This window comes from Alnus glutinosa, chromosome 2 (genome assembly GCF_958979055.1).
Source record: "Alnus glutinosa chromosome 2, dhAlnGlut1.1, whole genome shotgun sequence".
NCBI lineage: Eukaryota > Viridiplantae > Streptophyta > Magnoliopsida > Fagales > Betulaceae > Alnus > Alnus glutinosa.
Window position 1 is genome coordinate 24613527 of NC_084887.1, and position 15085 is coordinate 24628611.

The 15085-nt window shown below is 32.7% G+C and overlaps 1 protein-coding gene across 1 annotated transcript; it reads right to left on the bottom strand.

The window, feature by feature from the left end:
* Positions 1–5316: 5316 nt before the first annotated feature.
* Positions 5317–6984, bottom strand: LOC133861887 (MYB-like transcription factor ODO1). Its single transcript, XM_062297707.1, has 2 exons — positions 6669–6984; positions 5317–5930 (listed from the first exon to the last, which is right to left on the bottom strand). Exons 1-2 carry the CDS (start codon positions 6929–6931, stop codon positions 5411–5413), a joined length of 783 nt encoding a protein of 260 aa, XP_062153691.1. The 5' UTR covers positions 6932–6984; the 3' UTR covers positions 5317–5410.
* Between the last annotated feature and the right edge of the window lie 8101 nt (positions 6985–15085).

The following is a 15085-nucleotide window of genomic DNA, read 5'->3' on the forward strand; positions in this document are numbered from 1 at the left end:
ACGCGGCGCTACTATTATTACCTTTAAAATATTTTTGCTCTGTATATATCTTTTCGAACATTAAACGTGACTAGAAAGTGTAAAGAAAATAACAGAGTGCTATCATAAACATAACTGCTTAAAAAATATTCAAAATGTGTACCTATGTTAGGTCTTAATAATTGCAAACCACTAAACTATACATCATTGGTCACCAAAAGACGACTATACATGCTCAAGTCGTCACTCGGGTCTGTCTAGTCCTCCACAAAAAAACTAGTTTGGATTGCAAAAGCTAAGTCTCAAATTATATATGCTAAGCCTCTTTTTAAAATTTCTCTTTTATTTGTCAAAAGTTATTTTGAATAAAAGCTGGTACGTAGCTTTGCGAAAACATTTAGGGTACGAACTCATAAGTACAAATATCCAAAAATGAGTGAGACTTTTTGTTTCATTACCCCAAAGATCACAATTTTTTTTTTTACTATTTTCTTTTCCAGTATCATATTAAAGCAATATACATATATAAATTCAATTCAATTCAATTACTAGAAGATAATAATGGGAAATCACATAAAATCAAACCATGCTCATGCATATATAATTTGTAAAACTTTATTCTTTATCTAGTTTATGTTTTTGAACTTGTGCTTTTCTGTTTACTTTTCTTTACAAGTATGCCCCTAGTCTGTGTCGAACTTAACTAGCTACCATGTTTGACCTAAGGTGTTGAATGTGTTTTCCATAATTCAACCTAAGTAGTGGCGGAGCTACATGGTGGCTTTTGGGGAGGGGGGGCTTGGGACCCCAAGCAACCATGTTTTCCCATTTTTTTTAATTTTTTAAAAATTAAAACTTTACCCCCTAATTTTTTTTAGTTTTGCCCCTACCTACAAATTTTTTTATTTTACAGTTTTGCCCCCTCCCCAAAATTCTAAATGCCAACTCCACCCCATAACCTAAGGGTGTCAAGAGTACCGCCCCCTCAACTTAGGGTTGTCAAGCATACAACTCCACTCAACGTAAGGCTGTGGATAGGGGTGTACAAACGGAGTGATTATAACCGCTCCGCAACCGCTAATCGCATAACCATTTTCGAATGCGGTTAGGAGGGCTATGGAAAGCGGTTAGTAATCGCTAATCACCTACCTATATATATAACTATGTTTACAACTTTGAAGCGTAACAGACTAACATGCATGTTTACACGATTTTTAAAAATTTAGTATTATGACCTGATTGTTTTGGTCTTGAGTTGTCATTTGGATTTGTAGAATGAGGTCAATTTGTTAAGCAAAATTCAACATCTAAATATAATTTCTTTATTGGGTTGCAGCGTTTATGGCGAGACAAGGTTTATTGTTTACGAACTGATGCAAAATAGGTGTTTGGAAACTCAATTGCACGGTAAAAACACATTAATCTCATTCTTTTTCTCGTTAAAAAACCTAGAAAATGGAAGATAAAAAAGAAAAAAAAAAAAAGAAAGAAAAAAAGGATGCAATTAAATAAAGCTAATATCTTTATTTTTCAAATCTCTTGTTGATATATAGGACCTTGTTGCCCTTTTTTTTTTTTTTTTTTTTAAAAAAAAGTTCCAAAAATTAGTAAATTCTTTTTTGAAAACAATTAAAACATGCACAAAACTGGTCAAAAACTAGTTCTAAACCCAAATTAAAAAACAGTTTTAAAATCGTAGGTTATAAACACAATAATCGCCTCCGCCTATGCGGTTAGCGGTTGGTAAAATGCAATAACCGCCTTAGGCTGTTGCGGTTAGCGGTTTTTAGCCAATAACCACTTGTTGCAACCGTTTGTACACCCCTAGCTGTGGAACATATACTTAAGGCTTTCGAGCATACTATTCTGCTCAACCTATGGCTGCTTTAAGCTAATTAACTTTCGTATTTTAAAACTTTTCTTTCTTTGAATATTGGTCTTCTTCTTTTTTCCCCTTATATATATATACACACGTAAAAGGAAAATTACAATAAATTAAGGTTGGGCGACCCAAACATAATAACTTGCAAAGACGTGAAAACAATGCATCAAATTAAGACGCAAGTCTATTGATTCTTAGCGCGAATGCCAAGAAGGCAAGAACCTAAGCCACAGTAAATGTGGTTAAATGTGTATATAGAGTCCAAATGACTCAAACGCCGGGTACGTAACAATTACAGAGAAAAATAAGGAGAAGATATAGAAAACAAAAGGCCCAGAAATACAAAAGAGATAAAACAAACACAACACTTCCTATTAAAAGAGAAAAACTAAGAGTAATTGAAAAAATAGATGGAAAGTTGAAACATTCAAATTGAAAAAATAGAGGGAAAGTTGAAATATTCAAATTGAAGGGAAACTTAAATTTTCATGAAATAATTTTCATTAATGATCACCAAATATAGCTAATTTCTAGGAAAAAATATAAAAAAGCCCATGAACTAACAATCGATTTTAGAATAACCCATGAATTTTCAAGTGTGCTAAATTGACTTATCAAACTACCAAAGTGTGCCAAAAATGACACTTTTGTAGTTATATTCCTATAATATCATTTTCATGTGTCATATTTTTATTAAAAAATAATAAAATTTAAATTTAAAATTCAAGAAAAATTAAATTTAAAACTCAGAAGGGGTGGTTGGAGCCATCCCTTTGGGCCAATGTGGCCCCATTTTGCCCAAAGGGGGTGGTCGGCCACCCCTAGATTGGCTATAGGGGGTGGCCGAAACAACCCCCAAAAACTTTAGGAGTGGTTCGGCCACCCACAGATTGGCCTGGAGGTGGCTCAGCTGCCTCCATTGGCTAAAATGGACGTGGCCGGCCATCCCCATTGGCCCAAAGGGCTAGCTCAAGCTACCCCTTCTGTTAATTTTTTTTTTTTTTTTAAGTTTTTAATATATTTATATTTTTCTTGATTTTTAAATTTAATTTTTTTTTTTAAAAAAAAATATATATATTTTTAATGATATGACACGGGGCAAGGGTATTAGAGGAATATCATAAAAAGTGGCATTTTTGGCACATTTTGGTAGTTTAATTGGTCACTTTAGCACACTTGAAAATTCAAGGGACTATTCTAAAATCGGTTGTTAGTTTAGGGTTCCATTAGTGATAATGCTCTCGGGTTGATCCTTGAAGTCTTTATCCACAAATTTTATCAGCATGCTTGATAACGGTGTAGCCGTTGTGCAGGTGATGGTTTCACAACTTACACTAAAGACTTAACTTTTTACACCAAAAGATATAGGTGTTGAAAAGTTTTACAACCCAAGTTTTGATCACCAAATATAACTAATTTCTAAGACTTATAACAACTTTCATACGAGGATGACTTTGAGGAGGAAGATGACCTTCAAATGGCTTTATAATAATTTTCTTTAGGAATTCACAAAACTGACCAAGTTGAATGAAAAGAATTTTAAGAAACTCAGTAAGATTGGACATGAAAATGAGAAATTGTTTGTAAAATTAGATGATTCTTGTGTTGCTTGTGATATTTTGAAGTCTGAGAATGTCATGCTTGTTGATAAGATAAAGTCACTTAGAGAATAAATTGAAAGATTCTAAGGAACACTTGAAAAAGTTCTCTAATGATAAAGTGGAAAAATTGTTATTTGGTCAAAAGCCTAATTCTAATGAATATGGTATGGGTTTTGATAAGTTTGGTGCTTCTACTTCACATAAGTTTGTTAAGTTTGTAAAAAGTTGCTTCTAATTTTGAAAGAAAGACTATAAGTTTGTTAAGCTTGTGAAAGCTGAACAAGGTCAAGGCTAATGTAGCCTACTTGGATAAGGGAAAAGAAAATGTTTGTTGAATGACTATGTGAAGCCCAAGTCCAAGGCACTTTTTAAGAAACATACTTCAGTTAAATTTGTTCCTACATGTTATCATTGTAGAATTATTGGTCACACTAGACCAAATTGTTTTCAACTTAAATCCTAAAAGCCTTGGAACAAGCGGATTTCACCTAGGAAAGATGAACCCGATTTTGAAAACCAGGTAAGAGCCTTAACTGAGCAAGATCATTAGTGAGAGATTGGTTGAGTTGTTAAAATATTCTATCCTTGACAAGAAGAATATCACTCAATTGGCTTGTGACCATGCCAAGACCCCACCGCTATAAGGGATTTTAGGTGAAAAAAGGAGACGATAATTTGTGTTTTGTTGTTCACATTGTGGTATCTCAATCGTGGTTGCTTTAACATTGTTGCATGAGAATGTTGCGCCTTAAAAGTGGGTTCCCACACGGGTTTTTCTTTTGTAGGCTAAATTTTGGTTGTTTCACCAACAATTTTACAAGCAGCCGAACACAAGCGTACAAAATTAGTTGGCTAATTGGTAGGGGTGTACATGTGGACAGATGTTAACTATTTGTATCTGCTATCCGCAATCATCCGCTATTCGCTATCCAGATATGCAGATGCGGGTAGCAAAAAGTCACTATCCGCATATGTGTATGCGGATAATGGTTTTAGGGTATGCGGAAATGGTTATTAACTGCATCCGTATACCCTTTATATATATATATATATATATATATAAGAACATCATTTTGGATTAGGTATAGGTTATGTTTACATTGGTTTAGTTGACAGTATTGCTTTCTAGTATAACACTTGGGCAAAAAGACAAAAGTAATATGAAATCAATATATTTTCAGAAGATTAGGGTTTAAAAAAAATTAAAGCAAGCCCAAAACACTAAAATTAGCCTAAATTATTTTCAAAATTGTTTAAACTATACCATGATAGAGACTCAAAATACTAAAATATATCCAAAAAAACCCATTACCTAATGTGTAGATAATGAATAATAACTACATGTATACCCCTACTAATTGCGGTGCGTCTCCCATTGATAGAATCTTTTAAAAAATTTAGAGTAAGAAATGGTTAGTACTGCATGGTCCATGCAAATGGAGGAAAGAAATAATACTTATAATATTAAAATAAAAAATAAAAAGAAGCAAGAAATTATTAGGACCAACTCATGAATATTCCTTTCCCATGATGTATTATTCAATTTAGGTTGCGTCTTATTCATTACAGATGCTTACATATATACTACTATCATTTTTATGCATCGGGGTCCTCTAGGCTCTAGCTGCTTCAACCACACAACTCTTTTGAGTGGGGTGAGCTATTGTGAGCCACATTAATATCTAAAACCTCAAAAGATTTTTTTTTTGGTTGCATATATAATCATTATTTTGCCCTATGCAATTAGAAACCCTAAATATTTAGTAAAGCGACGCCTTACCAACCAACCCATTTATCCTTTGGTGGCAATGATGGGACTGAGCAGCTAAAATTTCTATAGGCTTTCTAATTGCATAAGGTTGTAATTAATTATGTCATTAATTAAAATAAACTAAACCAGATTATTGGAGAACATAATTGGAAGCTTAATTGGCACTTTTTGGTCTTGTCAGAGCGTGCTACCGATGTCTACAGAGTTCATGATCATGTCCATGTCACTGAAACTACCAACCCCAAAGTCCTCGTCTCCAAAATCCTTCCTGTAATCCAACAACCATTCGGAGTTATCTTCAGGTGACGGCAATCCAAGATTACTGTAGCAGCTTCCGCTTCCACTGGTGGCCGGGGAATTCCAGAATGAATCGTCAAGAAATATCGTCTCCGACCATATGTAACTCATTAATGGGTCGTCATCGCCGGGGTCCGACGACGACCGAGATTCGTCGGTCGTCGAAGAATTTTCAGTTGGGACACTGGAGGAGACATGGCTACTACATACTGCTTTTTGTGACTCATCCTCATGATTGACTTCGAGATCGTGTTGTGGGGTGGTGGCTTCTTTAAGGAGAGGTTCATGCGTAAGTGGATCAATACCCATCTTAATCAGCTTTTTCTTGATGTGGGTGTTCCAATGATTCTTGATCTCGTTGTCGGTTCTTCCTGGCAATCTTGCTGCAATTTTCGACCACCTATACAAAATCAAAAGTATTTTAAGGCCAATTAAATTAAATTAAAAAACAAAAAGACAAAAGCACTTACGGAGACGTAAAGGAAAAAATAAATATTTTTAGTGAGATCATGGCACTTCTGCTTTATAGGTCATAGCATAACAAACCATATATATCCATCTCTTACTATTATTAGTAAGAACAGAAAATTGAAAACAAAAAAAAAAAAAAAAAACTTAGAAACATCAAACAGTTTTCGTTGTTTTTTTTTTCGCAAACAGTTTGCTAAACGCGTTTTTCTTAAAAACAAATACAGAAACTGATTTCTGAAATGAAAGACTTCGACTGCCAAGACAACAAAAGCATAGATCGATCATGTGCTAGCTAGCTGTTGTAAAATTCAGATTTTCTCGCGTCGCTCCTTAATTAGAATGGAAATCAAAATTTTCTTTCGACCAAGAAAACGGTGGAAAATGAAAATAAGTTTGTGATGGGGAATGGAAGGTCGTGACATTAGCATCTTTGACTAATTTACATTTTCTCGATCAATTTGATTCGCATGCATGTTCCGGTACACATCCAATGATTAAAGCAGCAGATCCGACCAAAAAAAGTAGGCCAAACTTTTCAAATAACATGTTAGAAAGAGAAAAGTCATGAATGATTGCAAAAACGTTGGCATGCATTAATTCATGATCAGTAAGACATTAAGAATATTGAATATGACAAGAGAATAATTAAGTAGCAAAGAAGAAACACCTATTGCCAAGACGGGCGTGAAGATCAATAACAAGTTGTTCCTCAGCTTCTGTAAGAAGGCCGCGCTTCAAGTCCGGCCTCAGGTAATTAGTCCAACGGAGACGACAACTCTTGCCGCAGCGCCTGAGCCCTGCAAGCTTCGGCACGGCACGCCAGCAACATTGGCCATGGGTGAGGATGAAATTGACTAATTTCTTGTCTTCCTCAACCGTCCATGGCCCTTTCTTCACTCCAAGCTTGTCACAACAAGGTTGCCTCCCCATCACTTTAGAGAGCCAGTACTTGCCACACCAGTCCACCAACTCTAGGAGAACCCAAGCCCCCCTCACCCACCTTTATATACTACTGACTTCCCTTTCTTGGGGTAAAATCATCCTATGTTTATCTTGGAGGCTAGCCAGTACTCCCACGCTTCTCTTAAACGTGTGTGAACGTATTGATATATATGTCAGTCTCAATCAACTCTTAAATTAACCATGGTTAAAAAAATAAAAATAATTTGATAATTTGTTAAGACTGTCATATCATCTTTGTCAGATAATTGTAAAATAACAATGTGGTATATAACATTACTCTTTATATTCGATACCAAGAAAATTGCTAACAAACGAACGCCAAATATTTTTATGACAGTTATTAGGATCAGGGACGGAGGGAGGGGGGGCTGGCAGGGGCCATGCTCCCCACCCCCTCTACCCACAATTTCCTCTAAAAAATTAAAAAATATAAGGTAAAAGTAAAAATTTAGCTTATTTGGCTCCTACCAAATTTTTTTTTTTGGCCCTGCCCATAAGATCTTCTAGCTCCGTCCCTGATTTGGATCTTTTGAAGTGAAATAGAAATGATTCATTTTATGGTTTAGATTAAACGTTAAATGACGTGGCATTATGTACATTATTAAATACAACATAATGAAAACTAGTCCGTAAAATAAATCATTTTTATTTCACTTTTATGATTTAGGTTTTTTTGAAATAAAAGATAATAATTACAAGTAGACGACCTCATCATAACTAATTAAGCAAAATGCGTATTCTATTCCTTTGTGTTAAGTTAATTATTTTCTTAGTTCATAATCATCTTTAAATTAAAGCTTATCTTAAATTTGGATTAACATTAAAGACAAGAATCGCAAAACTAATTAGGAGAAAGAGAGTTTTCTCCGTGTGGAAGAAAAAACAAATATATTTGGTACTCAATCTCTACCCTTTGTAAGCCCACACAAAGCCCCTTTCAAGGAAATCATGAAAAGAAAATGAGCAGTGCCCTTCCCCATTTCTACTGCAACGACTATTGAAAAATACATCTTATTTTGGCATTTTAAATAAGAAAAATGTTATATGTACACTTAATTTTAATTGTCACATCAATAAAAATGTACGTTTTAGAGAGTAAGTAGAGGTAGCATTTCTTTTCCATTAGTATGACCAGATAAGTTTGAATGGTTTGGCGCGTGAGTGCACGCACTTTCATAGAAAGGAGGATTGGAAGAGAGGCAGACAGAGTTGGCGGCCCCAACATCAGTTTCTGAAAGCTGCGTGGGACCTAAGATTTTACTTGCTCCCATTGATTTGATTCTTTAAAGGAATTAAGGATGCGGGGTCCATGATTAGGACGCTAGAAAGTGGGGCAACCAAGTGACCAACAGTCCAAATTTATTCAAAAAAAAAAAAAAAAACAAAAACAAAAACAAAACAAAAAACTACACAGTCCAAATACGTCCTTTTAATTTTCACTCTTACTCAAGCATTTCATCACCCCTTTCGTCAGCATCCCTCCAGCCTCATTTGTTCGGTTTTTTTCTTTTTCTTTTTCTTCCTAATTTTTATAACAAGAAACAATTTCCCTATGCCTAAATAAAACCAAAGTACTTACTTTATCCCTCATCTAAGTATTAGGTATTTTTGCTTTTTAACATAGATCAATAATGTGATTGACAATAGTTACCTAGCTATGACCATGCCATGGGGTGACAGGCTACCTCCAATAATTTTTTTTCTTTTTTGTTTGTTTTCTTCTCTTTTTATTTAAAAAAAAAAATTAAGATATTTTGTTATTATTTTCTCATATTAGGTGGCATTGAAACCTTAAGTATTACACGTGAAAAGAGGGCCATATGTCAGCACTCTAAAGTGAGTGACGTGGAGGTCTATTAAAAAAAAATAGACAAAAAATTTACAACAATAACAACTAATTTTTTTTTTATTAATGAAGATGCCATATGTGTCACTTTTTGAAACCAAGGGGACGGTTTGATCTAAGGCTAACCACAATATTTAACCCAAGAAAATTATAGGAGATTTTGACTTATATTCTCTTTTATATTTATATATATATATATATATATATCAAAATGAGCTAATATTCGTTTAATACTAGGGTGTTTTCAAAATTCTTTGTAATTATACCTCGTATAGTAATTAATTGTTTTAATCTAACGCCTCTCATGCGTGTAATAATTATTCACTGTGGAATTGTAAACTTTTTTTACATCATTTTACATATTGTTGTAGTTATTATTAAAAAAAAAAAAAAAAGCCACCACCAAGGCGTCCAAGCCGCCCCCCAAATTCAGTGAATCCGAGAATTTTCCTCCGAACCCATCGGGACCCACGCGTACAGAATGTCCAACCACCATCGGCAAATCCTCAACACAAAACAGCTGACTTTTTTTTTTTTTTTTTTTTTTTTTTTTTTTTTTTAATTTCTGATTTTTTTCTCGAGTCAAAACCACTGACATTGAAACCACAAACTGGGTTCAGATTATATAATGTATGTTGGTTTAGTACATGATTGGGGTCATATCAGCCAATAAAAAATAAATAACCCTCTTTAATTACAAAGTTATAAAAGAGTTGTATACTATTTGTAAATATAACAATTTTTTTTTTCAGAAAATCTTAGCATAGTCATTAGTCTTTAAGGCAAGTACGGTAACCATAAATGAAGAAACAGTAAAAGAATTTTATTGGAAGAAAAGAAAGGTTGAATTGAGATTTTTTTTCCAGAGAAAAATAATATTAAATTATCACTTATTTTAAAAGTTTAAAATTGTATAAATATGTAAATTTAATTATTTAATCAATATTTTAATAATCACCTTCACATATGAGTTAAAACTCTTTTTTAATAAATAATGTACAACTCATAATATTTAATTAAAAAAAAATGACAGAGACAATTTTCATTGGGTCTCGACATTGTAAAAATTTAGAGTGATTAACAAAATTACCTAGAGCAATGAGGGGCAAACAAGTAGGCAAATAGCCTTCAAAATTTAGAGTGATTTCTCCATAGGTTGTACGCAATAAAACTGAGCATCAACCAGAAAAGATAATCTTTCATCCTAGTACCCCTCCAACAATGCATCCCCAACGCAACAACATCATCCCAAATAGTGGGTGAATTCAAAACATTACAAATCTCCATAGCATGCTTTCACATTTGACTACCGAAACCACATAAAAAAATAAATAAATGATTCCTGTCTTTAATTCCATATATATCGACAAAATACACGTTTTACTTCACCCTTATATCCCCATTTTAAGAGCTTTGTGCCAATGGACAAAGCATCCATCATCAGCAACAAAGTCACAAATTAAAAGCCTATTTTGGGATGGAAAAAGAAAGCCAAACCAAATCCTACTACTCCATCAGGTTGTGTTTAATACAGATTGCATTCCAAGCATCCGAACAAGAAAACTTACATATTTTGAAATAGTTCAGTGAGGAGTAGCCTTTCCACCAAGAGAAACCAAACTCAAATGACTTTGAATCTCAACAAGCATATCAGATCGAGCAGGCCTTCACATCCATTACCCATCTTTAATGACCATAAAAAGCCCCTCATCAAGCTTGTGTTGGGCATCATAAATCACACGAGGCCTATATTTAGCATAAAGAACCCCATCGGATGACAATCATCAAACCAAAAGTGAATCTGAAAGCCATATCCAACATAAAACTTATGAAATGTGAAGCTTCAATTCTCAATTTCAATAGCTTACATCAACTCCACGTGCAGACATGGGGGATGCTTATATGCCAAAAGCTTATACCATACAATAAAATAACCTCCACTTAAAGCTACCTAAAGAGACTTGGCCCTCATAAAATGACTCCGAATGTGCCGCATCATGGCTACATGATTCTACTCCTCAAGCTTCTTTATATCCAACCCACCATATTTCTGAAGTAAACAAAGTATATTCCACGAAAGAATTAATTTTTTGCCTTAGTCGATGGCGTATATATATATACACTATATTCTAATAGAAAATTAAGCAGAAAACTAGCTATTTGCTATGTTACAACCCAATAAGTAATGTGCATTTGTTTTATGACCCAAGTTCAATTTTTTTTGAAAATGGCGCAAGTGATTCGTACGGCAGTTCTGAAATCATGATGAAAATTTTAAAATTTGGTTCTATGCATAATTTAGTAGCATATTACGTGAAGGTCACTGCTATGATCCTAACTCCTCAAGTACAATTTTAATATATATATAAAAGGTTTTTGAACACCTTTTTTTTTCAAATCAATTTTCAATGGTAAGTTATATTTAAAGTTTATGTTATTTGATATTAGAATTAGCTTACCACGACGTTCACACCCATCCTGTGGCAAACATATACACTAATACTACACGGATCTTTCATGAATTTTCAAATAAACTTTAAATCTATTGCTTATCATTTTTTATATATTAGGTTTTAATTAATTGAAAATCATATATAAATGAAAAAACCAGAGAAACGTACGTACAACAAAATTGTGCTTCTTTTCCCTGTGAAGCAAGTTGGATCAAATTACTTGCTTCTTTGTGGTGCAGAATTTGCCATTAAATAATAATTGTATCGATACGTCTCTATATAAGAATTGTTGTAATTAGCTTAATTTGTCTCCCTCCAAGCCTGAATTAAGGACGTCTCCAAACAACAAAAGGACACAAAATTAAGTCACACAATATTATATTAAAGCATGCTTATTAAAAAAACAACCCCCCCCCCCCCCCCCCACACACACACACACATATATATAATAATAACAGCATTAGGCGATTAATGATGTAATGAGTGGGTGACGGTGTCGTCATAATACTGATTAATTTCCCTGACAGAAAAACCTAATTAAAACGATCACTTTATATATGATTCAAAGGCCGGCAGGTTTAGAAATTTTAAGATTCTTTTTATATTAAGTTGGTGTGGTGGGGGAGTATGAATAGAAACCTGTCCCCCACCCATTGGAGTATGAATCCCGCAACATCCATCATTTTGCCATGCAGTCCACAATTTATTCTACGACACAGATATATACATACCTAATTCTATCCCCAGTTCAAAAAGTGGGTCAGACGGTCCCATCTGCCCACAATTTACACGGGGAAAATAAAATGTAGGGATAACCAACGATACTATTGCCTGCCTGCCTGCCTAAATGAATGTGTTTAATTTATGGGTGAAAATGTGAATGTGAATACGATTGTTAGTAATATTCACATTCGTATAATGTGATTATTATTTGTATTTGTGCGGTTATTAAATGTGAGTATTATCTGTTATTCATATATAATGTAATGAGCATTTTAGATTACTATCTAAATTTATATGCAAGATTAAATACTGGGGTTATTACTATATTCAAGCTTAAATAAAGTAAGATTTTACTTGTTACACAATTCACAATTATCAACCATAGAGAGTCATTGTCTCATAAAGTAATCGAAATTTCGATTACCAAAATAAAATAAAATAAAGTAAATGTAGTGAAGTATGACTTTGCAAATGATAGTGAAAAAAACCTGACATAATCTAAAGGTCTAAAACTTAACGAATAATTAATTCGGAACGACCTCATTTTAGTTGATTTAATTAAATATATATAATATATAGAAGAAATGTTGATAATGAGTTTTGATAATTGCATTTGTGTCGATCCGTATATACGGATAGCGGATACGAATGGTTATCTTCCATCCGCATTTTCATCCCTAAATTGTGTCGTATATCTTTTGAATAGCTAGAGTCTGGTTTTTTGTTGATAGATATAATTAAGCGAATGAAATGGCCTAATTAAAAATGTTTGGTATATAATGACTTGAATGGGTTGTTTGGTGATGATGATGATAGGTCGACGGCACATATGATGATAACTACAACAAAAGTTTTTTTTGTTCTCATTCATGAAAACTACGGATTTAGCTCGCCTCCGGCCAGTTGATGCCAACTGCCGATTACGATCTGTGGTTTCCATTTCAGTACTGTCTAAATAATCACGCTATAAATTAAATGATAAACAATACCGTGTGCATTTTCTGATTTTATTATTGTTGTTTGATCATGACTAGATGACCATGAATCTGATCGTCCAGCTGTGCTCTAATAAAATATGCTATTTTTATTTATTTTTTAGAACTTCCCTTTTAATGATACTGAATTATCGCCATTTTTTATTTAAGGTACTTGAACTTTAAAACATCTCAAACTATGGTATCTTCCATTTTTCAAAACGTCTCAATAACATGTCATCCGTTAAGATTTGCTGTTAAATCCTGCCCAAATTCTTAAAATACCTTTGTGTTTATTTTTTTAAAAAAATTTATAAAATTTTTCAACTATTCAGGTATGGGTATTTTTGCAAATTCTGTTAAATTTTAACCAATACTTAAACCTTAGCAATTTATTATTATTATTTTTTTTTAAAAAAAAATGATGGATATTTTGAAAATTTTGACAAGATTTAACGATAAATTCTAATAGAAGACCTGTTATTGAGACATTTTAAAAAATTGATACCCTAATTTGAAACGTTTTGAAGTTAAGATATCTTAAGCTAAATTTGGTACCTTTAATTGAATTTTTTTATTTTTTTTTTATTTTTTCTGGTTCATAAGGAATTCCAACTATATATGGGCTTTCTTGAGATCAGGCAAGGCGGTGTTTATTTTATTTATGAAACTTGAATTTTGTTGAGAAGCCCAACACCGCTCATGGATCAGTTCGGACCAATCATCCTCGGCCAAGCCCATCCCAACCCGACCTAAAACCAAACTTGGTCCATACTACTACAACATTGGGCGGAGAGAGACAGCTACAGACCTCCCGCTCGGCCCAAATCATCCAGTCCACAATGACCACTCTCTCTCTCCTTTCTCACATTTGCTCTGTGAAACTAACGTGAAAATGCGGATGCATTTATTAGTAATATTTGCATGTGATTATCACTTTTAAGTATTTGTATTCGCATTCGTACTGTTATTAAATGCGGTTATTATCCACATATGAAGTAATGAACGTTTTAGATTACTATCTAAATTTATATGCAAGATTAAATAATATAGTTATTACTATATACAAACTTAAATAAATTAAGATTTCATTTGTTACACAATTTAATTTCATTAATCATACAAGGTTATTATCTTATAGAGTAATCGGGATTTAGATTACTTAAAGAAAAATAAATAAATAAATAAATGTAGTGAAGTAAGACTTTGAGATGATAGTGAGAAAAATATAATATAACTTTAAGCTTACCAAAATTCAAAACGATGTCGTTTTAGCAAATTTAGTTAATATATATTATATATAAAAGGAGTGCGGATAACAAATGCGGGTGGTTATTATCGACCTGTATTTTCACCCTTACATAAAAATACTATTTTAATTGTAATGTTTCTTCATGTTTTAATTTTTACAATGTCCTCTTATCTCAATTTATGGTTACAATGTCCCCAATTGCATAATAATCTATCATTTCTGTTTTCTTAAATTTTTGTTTCTTGTTTTTTTTTTTTTCTTAATTTGAATTTATGTCATTTTTTAAAATATTGCAATCAAGAGATTGCAAATATGGTGATAGTTAAAAGGGTAAATATAACTTTTAGGGTAAAGTTTACTTATTCCCTTAAACTATTACTTAATTCACAAAGAGAAATGATTTTTGTAGACTTGTACATTTTTTGTACATAACTTTTTAAAATTAACTATTGGATTTGTAGGACCTACAAAGATCCACATGTAGGTCCTACAGATCCAATGGTTGAGTTAAAAAAGTGATGTACAAAATATGTATAAGAGATGTGTATATAATATGTCTCAATTGACAATATCTTCCAAACTTTCAATTTGGACAATGTTTTTCCAAATTACCAAAAACTGTCAATATTTTCACAAATGACAAAAATACCTTTAATAAAATAAAAATAATAATATTATTTTTTAAAAACTAAAACTAAAAATTAAAGAATAAATACATAAAAATCAAGGGTGGCCAAATTTAAAAATTAAAAGAATAACTAAAAAGTTTTTTCGATTTTTTTTTTAATTTTAAAAAAAATCTTTCTTTTATAAATAAATTAAAAAAAATGGTTTTTTTTAAAAAAAATTAAAAATTAAAAACTTCGTTATTTT